This window comes from Cryptomeria japonica, chromosome 5, assembly GCF_030272615.1.
Source record: "Cryptomeria japonica chromosome 5, Sugi_1.0, whole genome shotgun sequence".
Classification (NCBI taxonomy): Eukaryota; Viridiplantae; Streptophyta; class Pinopsida; order Cupressales; family Cupressaceae; genus Cryptomeria; species Cryptomeria japonica.
This window is the reverse complement of record NC_081409.1, coordinates 535,794,484-535,808,879: the sequence shown is the minus strand read 5'-3', so window position 1 is coordinate 535,808,879 and position 14,396 is coordinate 535,794,484. Positions and strand designations below refer to the sequence as shown.

Below are 14,396 nucleotides of genomic sequence, written 5' to 3'. Positions count from 1 at the left end.
GCAATATTACTTGGCCTAAAGACAAGTACTAATAATATTGGGCGTGGTTGGTAGTAAGTATATAATATTGAATTCCAATTAATCCATCATTTCCAGCCCACTTTCTTGAATGCGCGCAGGGGAGATCTTTTTATTTATTTATTTTACGTTCAAGATAAGATAACCAAATGAAAAATATCTACATTTGTTTTGTGGAGCTAGCGGACAAATATCAACAAAAAGTGAAAATTTCAATTAAATTTGACGGCCGACCTGCCTGTCAAGCAATACTTTTGTAACTTTAATTCAGCTGAAGCTTAAAATAATAATATATCGAAAATTTTGACTTATATAAATACAATTCCTTATAATTTTAGAAATGTTCTACGGATAAAAATGCATAAACTCGACTAATTCAAGTTGGAAGGCTCCGGGACTCTTCCTCCCACCAACCAATTTCGCCTTGACTTTGACTGCGGACGCCACCTACATTTTCTGGCTGCAATCATCCCTAGTCCTACTTCCACCCAAGCTATAAATTATAGCATGCCTCACCATCACCAGCTATATTCACTGCAAACTCTCAAATCTTTCCCAGGAGATTGCAGTATAGGAAACTACAGTTACCCTACCTGTTGCGTTCTCTCAAAGGAGACCAAACATTCTTCATATATCCACGTAGTTTTGTTTTTGCAGTTGAGTTAGAGCAGGGGAAGCGAGATGTCTGAGGAGAATGTTAATGCTGGTGCGAGGGCCAGGGAGATATGCCGCCCGCCGACTCTGCCTCTACCGGTGGGCGGGGTGAACCCGATCTACGTGGAAGGGGTGGGTCAAGTCAGCAATCCACCTCACTGGAAGAGGGCGGCGGAGGCCATGGAATGCAGCCACGTGGAGGAAGTGAAGAGGATGATTGGACAATTTTACCAAGCGCGCAAGGTGGTGCTAAGAGGCACTACCCTAACGGTGGGTCAGGTGACTGCTGTGACTCGGAGAGGTGAAGTGAAGGTGGAGTTGGACGAGGCCAGCGCTAAAGCAAGAGTGGAGGAGAGTGTGAAATGGGTGGCCAACAACATAGCGAAAGGGACAGACACATACGGGGTCACAACAGGCTTCGGAGCCACCTCTCACCGCCGGACGAACAAGGCTGTGGATCTGCAGCGCGAGCTCATCCGATTTTTGAATGCGGGTGTGTTGGGGAAGGAGGAAGGGCTGCAGCTGCCATCGGAGTACACCAAGGCTGCCATGCTCGTCCGAGTGAACACCTTAATGCAGGGCTACTCCGGTATCCGGTGGGAAGTCCTAGAGGCCCTGCAGAAGCTCATGGACTATAACATCACTCCCAAACTGCCTCTCAGAGGAACAATCACGGCCTCCGGAGATCTGGTGCCTCTCTCCTACATTGCCGGGCTGCTAACAGGGCGCCCGAATTCGAGAGCCGTGACGGGTGACGGCGAGCAGTTGGACGCCCTGGAAGCGCTGAAGAGAGCGGGCATTAGTGGAGGACCCTTCGAATTGCAGCCTAAGGAGGGCCTCGCACTCGTCAACGGCACTGCAGTCGGCTCAGCAGTGGCGGCCTCCGTCTGCTTCGACGCCAACGTTTTGGCCGTCCTGACGGAGATTCTGTCGGCCCTGTTCTGCGAGGTTATGCAGGGCAAGCCCGAGTTCACGGACCCTCTGACGCACGAGTTGAAGCACCACCCGGGTCAGATTGAGGCGGCAGCGGTAATGGAATATCTTCTGGATGGCAGCGACTACGTCAAGGAGGCAAAGCGGGTACAGGAGACGGATCCCCTTAGTAAGCCCAAGCCAGACCGTTACGCTCTGCGGACGTCCCCACAGTGGCTGGGCCCACAGATCGAAGTGATTCGCATGGCCACGCACTCCATTGAGCGTGAGATCAATTCCGTCAACGACAACCCCTTGATCAACGTGGCGCATGACATGGCGCTCCGCGGCGGCAACTTCCAGGGCACGCCTATTGGGGTCTCCATGGACAACACCAGAATTGCTTTGGCGGCCATCGGGAAGCTCATGTTTGCGCAGTTCTCAGAGCTGGTGTGCGACTATTACAACAACGGCCTGCCTTCCAATCTGAGCGGAGGGCCCAATCCAAGCCTGGATTATGGCTTCAAGGGTGCCGAGATCGCCATGGCCTCGTACACGTCGGAGCTGCAGTATCTGGCTTCCCCTGTCACCACACACGTGCAGAGCGCCGAGCAACACAACCAGGACGTGAACTCGCTTGGCCTCATCTCTGCCAGGAAGACAGCAGAAGCCATCCAGATACTGAAGCTCATGTCCGCCACTTATCTGGTGGCGCTGTGTCAGGCTGTCGATCTCCGGCACTTGGAGGAAAACATGCGAGCCGTGGTGAAGCACGTGGTGTTGGAGACAGCGAGGAAGACTCTCACCAGCGGGGAAGACGGATCTCTGCTCCCCACGCGCTTCTACGAGAAGGAGCTGCTGCTGGTAGTGGACCATCAGCCGGTGTTCTCCTACATAGATGACCCCTCTAACCCTTCCTACGCGCTTTTGCTTCAGCTCCGGGAAGTTCTCGTCGACGCGGCCCTCAAATGCCCTGTCGAAGATGACGACAACCAGCTCGGAACGCCACTGCTTTTTTGCAAGATTCCCGTCTTCCAAAAGGAGTTGAAAGCTCGGCTAGACAAGGAGGTCCCCACCGCTCAGGACAGATTCCATGCGGGAGACTTTCCCATACCCAATAGAATAAAGAAATGCAGAACCTACCCAATCTATAAGTTCGTGAGATCCCAACTGGGAACGGACTTGCTGAGCGGGACGAAGACGCGGAGCCCTGGAGAAGACATCGAAAAAGTGTACCGTGGCATTTGCGAGTCAGAGAAGGTGTTTGGTGAAGTAGTGGTGAAATGCTTGGATATGTGGCATGGCTCGGCTGGGCCCTTCACTCCGCGTCCACAGCATCCCCCTGTGTCACCTGCGCCATTCAATGCATCGTATTGGTCTTGGTTTGACACCGCCAAATCGCCCTCCGCCACCAGCGGCAGAGGATTCTGGAATTCTACCAACGCCACCCTCTGATTTCATCTTCCACCCTTACAATTACTTTGTCTACCATACTGAACCCATTTTACCCTCTGCCGCATGAATGATTCTGCAAACCGTTCCAGAATAAAATTTTCAATGGAACATTTTTTTCCCTTTAACAAATTCAACTTTACAATTTATTTTAAATGCGAGTTTATGGCTGTGTTAAAATTTGTAAGCTCTTTCACGTTCGGATTCCCTCGGCTTGTGGAACATGCAATGTAGATCATAAAGAGCATATTTGTTAAAGAGATCATATATTACAAACAAGAAAGGTAATTGACAATTCTTTTATTAGTAATTTTTTATATTATTTTTGGATAACTTAATAAAAATTGAATTGATGCTGTCAAAAATCTCAAAATAACAGCTTTAAATTCTTAACTCATTTATGAAAATCTTTTAAAAATTGGGAAAAAAAAAGTATTTAAAAGCTTGAGAGATACTATATATATAAATCATAATTCAAAATGACTAATATTTAATTTTACAAAATCCTCTCTCTAACAACTTCTTATCTCACAATTTTATTTATATACTTTTTACATATATTATTGTATCTCATTAATAAAAATACAAAAAAAGTCCTCTATTTACCCTAAATGTTAGACATAGCATTAGACTCTTGTTGATTAATTAAGACATCAGCTTTTGATTGATTGATTAAGACATCTCTTGATCAATCGCCTCTTGTTAGAGGCATTACAGGCCCTGACATTCCACATTAGGAGCTTCATGATACCTCGGGAAGGGGATCTCCCTTCCCACATAAAAGTTTCCTCTACCCTTAAGCACACCCAACAACTTCAAACTTTAGGGTATGTGCACCAAGTTGTGGTACCAAAAGGGGGTCTTAAGATGCCACTTTTTTTTTTTTTTTTTTTTTTTTTCTGAAATCAGCAAAGTCTGAACTTCAACGACAAATTGAATATAGTTACACTCCAAATTTGAAGATGCAACAAGAACAAGAGTTAGAGTGCTTCGAGTCTACTTTCTAAACTACTAATTTTTTTTGAAAATGGTGGATATTAAGGGCTTTAAAAAGGGGGGCCACAAAAAGTGGTCCCATTTTTATGCAAAAAACATAACATAGCGTCTGTTGTGGCCCCCCTAAAATGTTAACTTTTTTTTTGAATTTTTAAAATCGCTTCTATGAGAAATTAGCTAACACCTTGAAGTTTATGCCAGAATTTTCAGCTAATTTTTTAATGAGTATATGATTTTTTTACTAATTTTCGAAGTGGACACATCTTGAAAAAAAGAAATTTGAGCGTGCTCCCCCCTAAAATCATTGAAAACAAATAAAAAATCAAAACTTTTTTTTTAAAAAATTGTGTAGAATGGAGCCTAGTTTCTAAAAATGTAATTTTTTTCAAAATCTGATGAACGTGTAAAAATCTAGACCCAAAATAGTGCATGTTGGTTTTTGACAAAAACGGACACACTAACAAAAGAAATTATAGATGAAAGACTTAACGAAAACAAAATTTGAAATAAATTACATTTTTGGATAGCTAAGAGGGAGCTCAAGTTTACCACGGTATTTTTTTTTTAACTTCATTGAAACACGTGCAAACCTAACAGAGAGCACGACAAAAAATATGTCAAAATTTTCAATGTTCTGACAAAAACACGTCTCTAGCCTGAAATGGTCGTTCAAACCTTTGGGTTGGATGCCTAAGGCAAATCCAAACCATAGGTTTGGTGTTTCCCAAAGCGGGACATTTGGCGCTCGCCAAATATGGCGAGCACCCTATTTGGCATGCGCCAAATGTGATGAATGGATATTCCATTTGGCGCATGCCAAATGTGGTCCATATTCCACATTTGGTGCTCGCCAAATAAGGATGAAGAGGGAGATAACTCGAGGGATAACAGAATAAGGGAATTGTGAGAGCTAGAAAGGGGAGGGACAAAGAAGAGTATGTATCTATAAGAATGAAGAGCCTGAGAAGAGGTAAGGGGAGAGAGAGAATATGAGATCTAGTTCATAAAGAGAGATGGAACTACGAGGGAAGGGAGATAAAGAAGGGAGAGGTGAGATGGGGGTTTCTATGTACACATTTGGCACTCTCCCTATTTGGCGCGCACCAAATGTGGAATAGATACAAACTCTTCTTTGTCCCTCCCCTCTCTAGCTCTCACAATTCCCTTATTCTCCTATCCCTCGAGCTATCTCCCTCTTCATCCTTACACCCATCTAATTCCCTCTCTCACCTCTTTCCCTCAGTTTTTTCCTCACTCCCTCCTCTCTCTAGGTCCTACGGGGTCATAGGACACCATATGACCCCTTAGGACACAAAATGACCCCTTAGGTGTCGTTAGGGGTCATATGGTGTCCTAAGGGGTCATAAGACACCATATGACCTCTTAGGTTACCATAGGACCCACAATGACACCATATGACCCCTTAGGACACTATAGGACACATAACGACACCATATGGTGTCTTAATGGGTCATAGGACACCATATGACCCCTTAGGTGTCGTTAGGGGTCATATTATGTCCTAAGGGGTTATATGGTGTCCTATGACCCCTTAGGACACCATACGACCCATAACGACACCATATTGTGTCCTAAGGGGTCATATGGTGTCCTAAAGGGTCATAGGAAACCATATGACCCCTTAGGACACCATACGACCCATAACAACACCCTATTGTGTCCTAAGGGGTCATATGGTGTCCTAAGGGGTCATAGGACACCATATGACCCCTTAGGTGTCCTTACGACCCATAACGACACCATATTGTGTCCTAAAGGGTCATAAGACACCATATGACCCCTTAGGACACTATACGACCCATAACGACACCCAAGGGGTCATATGGTGTCCTAAGACACCATATTTTGTCCTAAAGAGTCATATGGTTTAATTTTTATGGTTGTGGCTATCAATATATAGGGTATAGAGTAGAAATTTATCAAAGGTTAAAAAATTTCAATGGAAGTCATATGGCTAGCACCATATTTGGTGCTAGCCAAATGAGCTGCACAAAAAAAAGGTTATAGGGTATAGAGTAGAAATTTGTCAAAGGTAAAAAATTTCAATGGAAGTCATTTGGCTAGCGCCAAATATGAGCTGCACAAAAAAAGGTTATAGGGTATATAGTTAGTGTTTAGTTTAAAGTAAAAAATTTCAATGGAAGTCATTTGGCTAGCGCCAAATGAGCTGCACTAAAAAACGGTTATATGGGACCCTTGACTTGTGATCCAAGCCCACATTCTCTCATTTTGTCTTCTTTCTGCGCATGATCAGACAAAAAAATGCTTTTTGCATGGTGTTGACATTTTATGCAAGGTTATTTTATACATTCCATTAGCTCTCCACCACCTTTTTTTTCATTTGGCAACATCAAAGAGGAAGAACATAGTTTTTTTAATCAAATTTGAATAATTGAGGTAATATTTTCTTGTTTTTAGAATTCAAATACTTATTAAGTGTTATTTTGTTTAAATGTTAGAATAAAAGTGTGAGTCAAAGTTGATTATAATCCTATTAGATTTACATTAGATTTAACAATGCATTTGAAGGAAGTTGTGTAAGAAAATTATTTGTTTAGTGGTTTAAAACAAAATTTGCAATTTCATACATCCTTTTAAAGATCTTATGAAATAATTTAGAAAAGAAATACATGAAATAATATATCCATTTTAACATATGCATAATCATCATCATACCGAGGAAACGATAAAAAAATGTAACACCGGAAGAGCGTGAAGCTAGAATGCAAAAAAAAGAGAAGGAATGAAGCAACTTCGTAAACAAAGGAAATTGAATACCATAGAAGAAGAGGTGTCAATTGAAGAGTGCCAATTGAAGAGGTGCCAATTGAAGAGGAACATGAAATATCCATCCAATCTAAGAGAGAGACAAAATTGGCCACACAAAGGCAACGGATGCAAAACCTTTGTGCAATGAGACAATTGAATCCCGAGGTTGAGAACATGTCTACCACAATTCAAGTTGAAGGCACCCCATCTCTTACATCTCAAGTTGAAGGCACACCATCTCTTATTGGCACACCGTTGGTGTCTACAACATCTCATATTGAATGCACTCCCTCTATGACATTTGATGTTGCAAGTACTTTACGACTGACATCAAGTATTGGAGCTACACCATCTTGTACACCTCAATTTCAAGGTATGTCATCATTTTCATCTCTGGTTGAAGGTATGCCACCTATCCCTAATGTTGTTGACATTCCTAATCTTGAGATAACTCAAAGTTTGAGAACACCTCCTAGAGTTTTGCATAGAAAGCCTAAGTATTTGATTGATATTGATGCTAATGTTTTGAAACCAATGGTTGACAAGTTTCCGAAGCGTACTTGTCAAAGACATGCTAACCGGATATGGAAAATATTTTTTGAGCCTTTAAATGAGACAAGAAGATGTCAACTATTTGTTGAAATGATGAGAAATCTGAAATTTAGTCCTATAATGAAGATTCTTGGGCTAAGAACATCGATTGAATCAAGCGACAAATCTATTGTGAAGAATCTGATGAATGCATATGATATTGTTGGTTCTAACTCATGCACAAAAGATAGTAATGCCACACGACATGTCATTACATCAACAATTGTAAGCACTCAAACTAAGAAAGTTCACCTCCTTAGAAAGACAAGTAAACAATTGAAGATAAGTAGACAAACTCTAATGAGAGCTTTGGGAAGGCGACAAAGAGCGGAGGATCCATATAACAATGAGTTATGGGCATTTTCTGGTAGATTACCACGGAAAGATAAAGCAATTGTTGAAGCCTTGAGATCCCTAATTGAAGATTTTTGGAAGAATAACACAAGGGTCTCTCCAAATCAGAGAGATGTTGTAAGAACGAGGATTGGTAGTAAAATCCGTGATCCACATCCGAAACATTTTTTGGATATGACTCAAACACAATTTTTTGCCAAGTTTCAACATATGTATCCTCAAATAAAAATTAGTCAAAGGTTCTTTGAAATGGTAAAGCCTTTTTATGTCAAAATAAATCACATGCACAACTTGTTGTTGTAGAGTACATATTGAATTTTCTAACCATTATGATGTTTATCAATGCATATGTATAGATTTGCATGCTAACAATGTTTTGCAGGAATGCAACATAAATGGTCCACCGACATCTTCAAGGGAATTTATATCTAGCATCTTATGTGAAAGAGTAGATGGTCAAGTATATTACAATAAGTGTTTCTTGGATGGCACATGTGTTGATTGTGGTGGATTGCGACATTTACAAATTTGTCAACATATAGATATTGGACAAGAAATTGGTAATGAATTAGTAGAATTTGGAAAATATAAGACAGTGGCCTACATGCTAAAAGATGGAAAAGAAGCAAAAAGGTGTGAATTGGTTAGTGAGAAGATTCCAGTGTATCAGTTTATGGGCATCTTTCATGAGAATATAGTGTATGAGTATGCAAGGCATAAGCATCGAGCTCGTTGGTTGCACTCACAATTTAAGCTATGCAAGGACACATTTCCACTTCATACAATCGTTTCAATTGTTGACTTTGCAAAGAACTACACACTACAACTGCAGAACAAGGTGCAATCACAATATTACAACTCCACACAAGTTGCCATATTTGTGCATATAGCATTCATTCATGCACATGATAGTATGGAAGAGGATAGGAAGATATTGAGGGAGTATCATTTTTACATCAGTGATGATTGCTTACACTCTACAGAGTTTGTGCAAGGTTGTTTTCAGATATTCTACGATGATTTGGCTAGCCGAGGCATATCATTCCGTCAACATATCATATGGTCAAATAATTGTGCATCACAATTTAAGAACTCTCAGATGTTTTATTGGTTGAGTAGGATGTATAAGTTGATTGCTATTCAACATGTGGAATTTCTCTGAGGCTGGGCATGGAAAAGGGGAGCATGATGGTGCAGGAGCATGTATTAAAAGAGCTTTAGCACGAGAAGAGTTAAAGTACAAAGGGAATGCAAACTTGAAAGATGCAAAATCAATTGTTCAATGGTGCAATGGTACAATTGGTCCAGGTAATCAAGGTAAGTCTTTAGTTCGCAGATTTTTTTGGTTGGTAGATGATACTAACATTGCAAAATTAGAGGATTGTTGCACATTGACAGGATCGAGTGAGCTACACTCTTTCAAAGCTCTAATGCAGGTTCATGGACTATCCATATGCGGTGGATGGCATGTTATTTTTCTTCATGTAGAGATGGTGCCTATAATGACTGTGAGTCAAAGGAGTGGGTGGACGAATGGTGTATGAGACCTCTAATCCCACTTGAGACATACCGACCTTCGAGTGCACTACAACTCACACAGATGGAAGCATCAATTGACTTTGACCATGTGTCAGATTTAGTCCAACCAGGTAAATTATCCACATGAAATTTTTTGTACTTTAATATTTTACCTTAGTTGTTTGCCAAATTCTTCTCACTTTATCATTGCAGGGCATGTTTATGCAGTAATTGCAGTTGAAGACAATGAAGAAGGAACAAATTATTACCTGTGTCATTGTGTGGACGCAAAAAAGAAATTGTATTGCCCTGTGGTAGATGGAGAAAATATTGAGTACCCCACAGGATCAGTAGTTGTTACTGGTACATGTCTTAGAAGGTACCCAGTGAAGAAGTCTAACTTGTGGTTGTTCAAGGACTTCGAGACACATAGAAAGATTCTTCATTATTCTAACCTTGTTGTAGCTTCAAATGTTCATTTGATCAAATATGGGGGTAGACCACTAAACAAGAACCTATGGAAGGTTCGTGAGTCTGACCATGAGGCCATACTAGACATGATAAAGAGTAGAGTAGATCTATATGGTTCATTGGATTAAATGTAAATGTAAAAAATTGTAATATCAATCTTATTTGGATATATGTACATGACTTGTATTTTTGACTACTCGAGGCATTGTAATATAAAAAAATATTTTTTTGTCTTATTTTGTGTGATTTTATGTAAATAATGTCATTTTGGACCATTAGAGATCACATGGGATCATTTCGTGAAGTATACCCTGTTAATATGGTAAAAGATGTAAAAAACGCTCATTTGTTGTCAATCACTCAAAGTGTGAAAAATTGTCAAAATTCGCCATGATTTTTCTCGATGTTAGTGACATGTAAGAACGATCCATTTGATCTTGTGGGGTCATGTTATGACACTCTAAAAAATCCTCTCTCGGTTTGGGTAGACTTGGATCCAGTTGCTCGTGGCAACTCTTGCTCGGTCGCGACAAAAAGCGTCAAATGAGTTCAATGAAAAGTTGCACAATGCCCCATCTTTCAATCCGCTCGTCGCAACATCGAACCGTCAGCTCATACGCGTTGGGGTGGTCGGGTTTATGCTAGGAATGCCTTCTTTTTTCTCTCCAACTTGCCCGATCGTTGCGGGCCACACCTTAGCAGCCAAATCGCCCAAGTGCTCAAATTGCTCAAAGTTGTCAATATTTGGCATCGCGTTTCTTCGTTCTCATTAATCATAAGAATGATCCATCTAATCCTATAGGGTCGTGTTATGGCACTCTAAAAAGTCCTCTCGCGGTTTGGGTAGACTCGGATCCAGTTCTCGTGGTGACTCTTTCTCGGTCGCGACAAAAAGCGTCAAATGAGTTCACTGAAAAGTTGCACAATGCCCCATCTTTCAATCCGCTCGTTGTGGCACTAAAACGTTAGCTTGTACATGTTGGGGTGGCTAGGTTTATGCTAGGAATTCCTTCTTTTTGCTCTCCAACTCGCCCGATCGTTGCGGGTGACACCCTAGTAGCCAAATCGCCCAAGTGCTCAAATCGCTCAAAGTTGTCAATATTCGGCATTGTGTTTCTCCATGCCTGTTTATCATAAGAATGATCTGTCTAATCCTATGGGGTCGTGTTATGGCACTCTAAAAAATCCTCTCTCGGTTTGGGTAGACTCGGATCCAATTGCTCGTGGTGACTCTTTCTCGGTCGCGACAAAAAGCGTCAGATGAGTTCAATGAAAAGTTGCACAATGCCCCATCTTTCAATCTGCTCATCGTGGCACCGAACCGTTAGCTTGTACGCATTGGGGTGGCTGGGTTTATGCTAGGAATGCCTTCTTTTTGCTCTCCAACTCTCCCGATCGTTGTGGGCCACACCCTAGCAGCCAAATCGCCCAAGTGCTCAAATTGCTCAAATATGTCAGCATCACGTTTCTCCATGCCCGTTAATCATAAGAATGATCCATCTGATCCTACGGGGTCATGTTATGGCACTCTAAAAAAGCCTCTCTCGGTTTGGGTAGACTCGGATCCAGTTGCTCTTGGCGACTCTTTCTCGGTCGTGACAAAAAGCGTCAGATGAGTTCAATGAACAGTTGCACAATGCCCCATCTTTCAATCCACTTGTCGCGGCACCAAACCGTCAGCTTGTACACATCGGGGTGGCCGGGTTTACGCTAGGAATGCCTTCTTTTTGCTCTCCAAATCGCCCAATCGTTGCGGGCCACACCCTAGCAGCCAAATCGCCCAAGTGCTCAAATTGCTCAAAGTTGTCAATATTCAACTTTGAGCACATATAACCATTGATGCTTTATATTCAAGATAATTTCCTTGTCAACAAATAAGGTCAATGTTAAAGTAATAGAGTTTCAAAATGATAAAACCAAAAAGTGCAAGATGATTGTGATGATGACATATAACATAAGAGTTTTCTTTTGTCCATTATGCATGTACAACAGTTCCACCATGATTTTTTAAATAGTGGCATATTTGCTTGGACAACATTGCTACTAGAATCCACAAAACTTTTCTTTCTGATCCTTTTTTTTTTGAGAAATTGTTCACTACTTTCAACTTTGTAATGTTGTTCAAAAAGTCACTTCGAATAGAGGGTTTGAAAAGATACTTGAAACATTGCATCAATAAGAAGCCAAAATTTGACCTTGAAGTTTCATTATGCATCTTTTTCATTCTTAGCTATTCTATTTAGTTCGTTTATGTTTCGACTATAGATTCATGCATTGTCTCATTTATCTATGAATAATGCTATTTTTATTTTCTTTATTTCATCTTGATTTAATTACTCTTGTCATTAGCTAGTAGGCTAATTGTTTGAATTTTGACAAAGTACCAATATTATAGTTTCAATTTTAGAAACAATTCTTTTGTCTTAAACCTCTTGATTATATATATGCATTACAATAGTAGTTAGTTGCATTTGAGATACAAAAAACACAAATAGAATTGAAATATCTTCATTTAAATTATGTTCCTAAAGATTTAAATATAGTCATTTGAAGGTAGATGACATCTTGAATACAAGAGATGGGAATGAAAATTCTATTTAAAAGAACGCTGTAAATTGGACATTCAAAGACATAAAAAAATAAAACTATATATATTTATTCTAAAAAATAGAGATTTGGAGGGAGGGTCATACTCTAAATTATCAGAAAGGGAAATAAATTGAATTTAGTTGCATCAAAAAGAGGAGATGGTATTCATATACATCTTGAATGATATCTCAATCACAATATCCATTCCAATCATTTCAATAATAGATAAAACTATTGATCTAGTAACGTAGGTGTATCAATAAATCCCCAATGTGTAAATTCAAAATATCTTATCCTATAATACATAACCTTAAAATGAGATGGGGGATAAATCAAACTTATCTGATCATCTGAATATTTAGCTTTTTGGTGAAGGCATCATTCAAGTTTAACCTTCCAAAGACCTTAAGCTAAGAAGAGGATGTTTGATGGTATTATGTGGTACTATTAAAATAATGGTTTATATTTAAGACAATAATCACTATTTTTCAATCCTAAGGAGGAACTTATCAAAGAAGTACATCATTAGATTGGACTATAGAATTTTCCCCCTAAAAATTGGAAAGAAAACATATTGATGTAAATAACAAATCAGGTGGGTTGGTATATTGAGATCTTAGAGGAAATACAACAATCTACATATGTTTGAGCGTGTGTTAAGTTTGATTTGTCAAAATCAATTTCACTGGAAATAAAGATAGGCTTCCCTTTGGGAGTATGGAGAGAGAACTTTTATATAAGAATTTGTTGTTCCAAAGTTATAATTGTAGACATGCGTCATGTATGAAAGAAAATCCCCTTGACAATTTTGAGAATGTTTCTAATTATTTAAGCTCTCAAAACTGGATAAGAACAAGAATACACTCCATGTCAAAAAGGTTTAAGGACCATTTGAAAGCATATCTTTAAAAGAAGAAATCGCATCCAATCTTTCTATTAAAGTAAATATGAACATGAGAAACTATTGGTTTATATGGATGATAAATTAGGGATGAATTGAGGAATACAGAAAATATCGATGATCAATGCATCAAATAAATTCTCATTAACACATATGAATTTGAATTTGAATTAAAATTAGAAAATAAAAGCCCAAACGCAATAGGGAAGGAAGGCATCAATAGTTGAGAACACTATTATGTAACTACTAACATAACATATTGATAGTGACAATGGCAAATAATCCAAAATTAAATGAGTGGAACATAGGTAACAACCCTTTTATCTTCTACAGCTATTATTATGATAATAGTCTATTGAACTCTGTTAATAGACAGTTTGGGCAGTGATTAGAAGGCGGTGATTGCAAACAACATTTACTTGTATTTTTCTATACAGTAGGGGAAGAGCACCAGTAGTTGAGCACCCTAACTTCGCGCTTCTCAAAATCCTACGTGGAAATTTCAAATCACTCCCAATTTTTTAGAGTAGCTTACTTGGCAAGTCCCCTGCGTATAACTAAGCTTTCAGCACCACATCATCAAGTATGGTGCCACATCAGCATGCTTTTTGCCAAGGTGTCCAAAACAGCCCCCCAAAAAAGTGAGACCAATAGGCGTGCAAAAGAGGCCCCAATAGTTGTGCAGCTGATATGGCATCACCTGATTGGTTACTTTTTACAATATTAGTACATTTCCTAACAACTATTGGTACATTTCCTAACAAAAGTTGATATATTACCTAACAAAAGTTGATATTTTTCATTTTCAAACAATAGGTTTTATTTGTTCAATATTTGAAACAAAAGATATCAACAACCTTCACAACAATTATCAATAAATTATTATTTTAAATATATATAAATTAAATAATGATTACGTATTACGACAAAATGGAATAAACAAGGGCCATACGGCCGGATACATGTTTGAAGCCTTGGAGGACTCTTTCCTCACACCTACCATTTTCACCATTCGTGCTTTTTTCCCTTGACTTCTATTGCTGACACCGTCTCCCACCACCCACCCCCGACCGATTCGCATACCCACCCAAGTTATAAATAGCACGCCTCCCTCAACAATCATCATATTCACTGCAAACTCTCAAAATCT

At 39.7% G+C, this 14,396-nt stretch overlaps 1 protein-coding gene across 1 annotated transcript; it reads left to right on the top strand.

The window, feature by feature from the left end:
- Positions 1-413: 413 nt before the first annotated feature.
- LOC131069178 (phenylalanine ammonia-lyase-like) lies at positions 414-3,039 on the top strand. The gene has a single exon (XM_058004539.2). The coding sequence runs from the start codon at positions 700-702 to the stop codon at positions 3,037-3,039; it is 2,340 nt and encodes a 779-aa protein (XP_057860522.2). The 5' UTR covers positions 414-699.
- The last annotated feature ends 11,357 nt before the right edge of the window (positions 3,040-14,396 follow it).

Bases quoted from the DNA above. Each gene is read 5' to 3' on its own strand.
- LOC131069178 (XM_058004539.2), top strand. From the start codon at position 700: ATGTCTGAGGAGAATGTTAATGCTGGTGCGAGGGCCAGGGAGATATGC.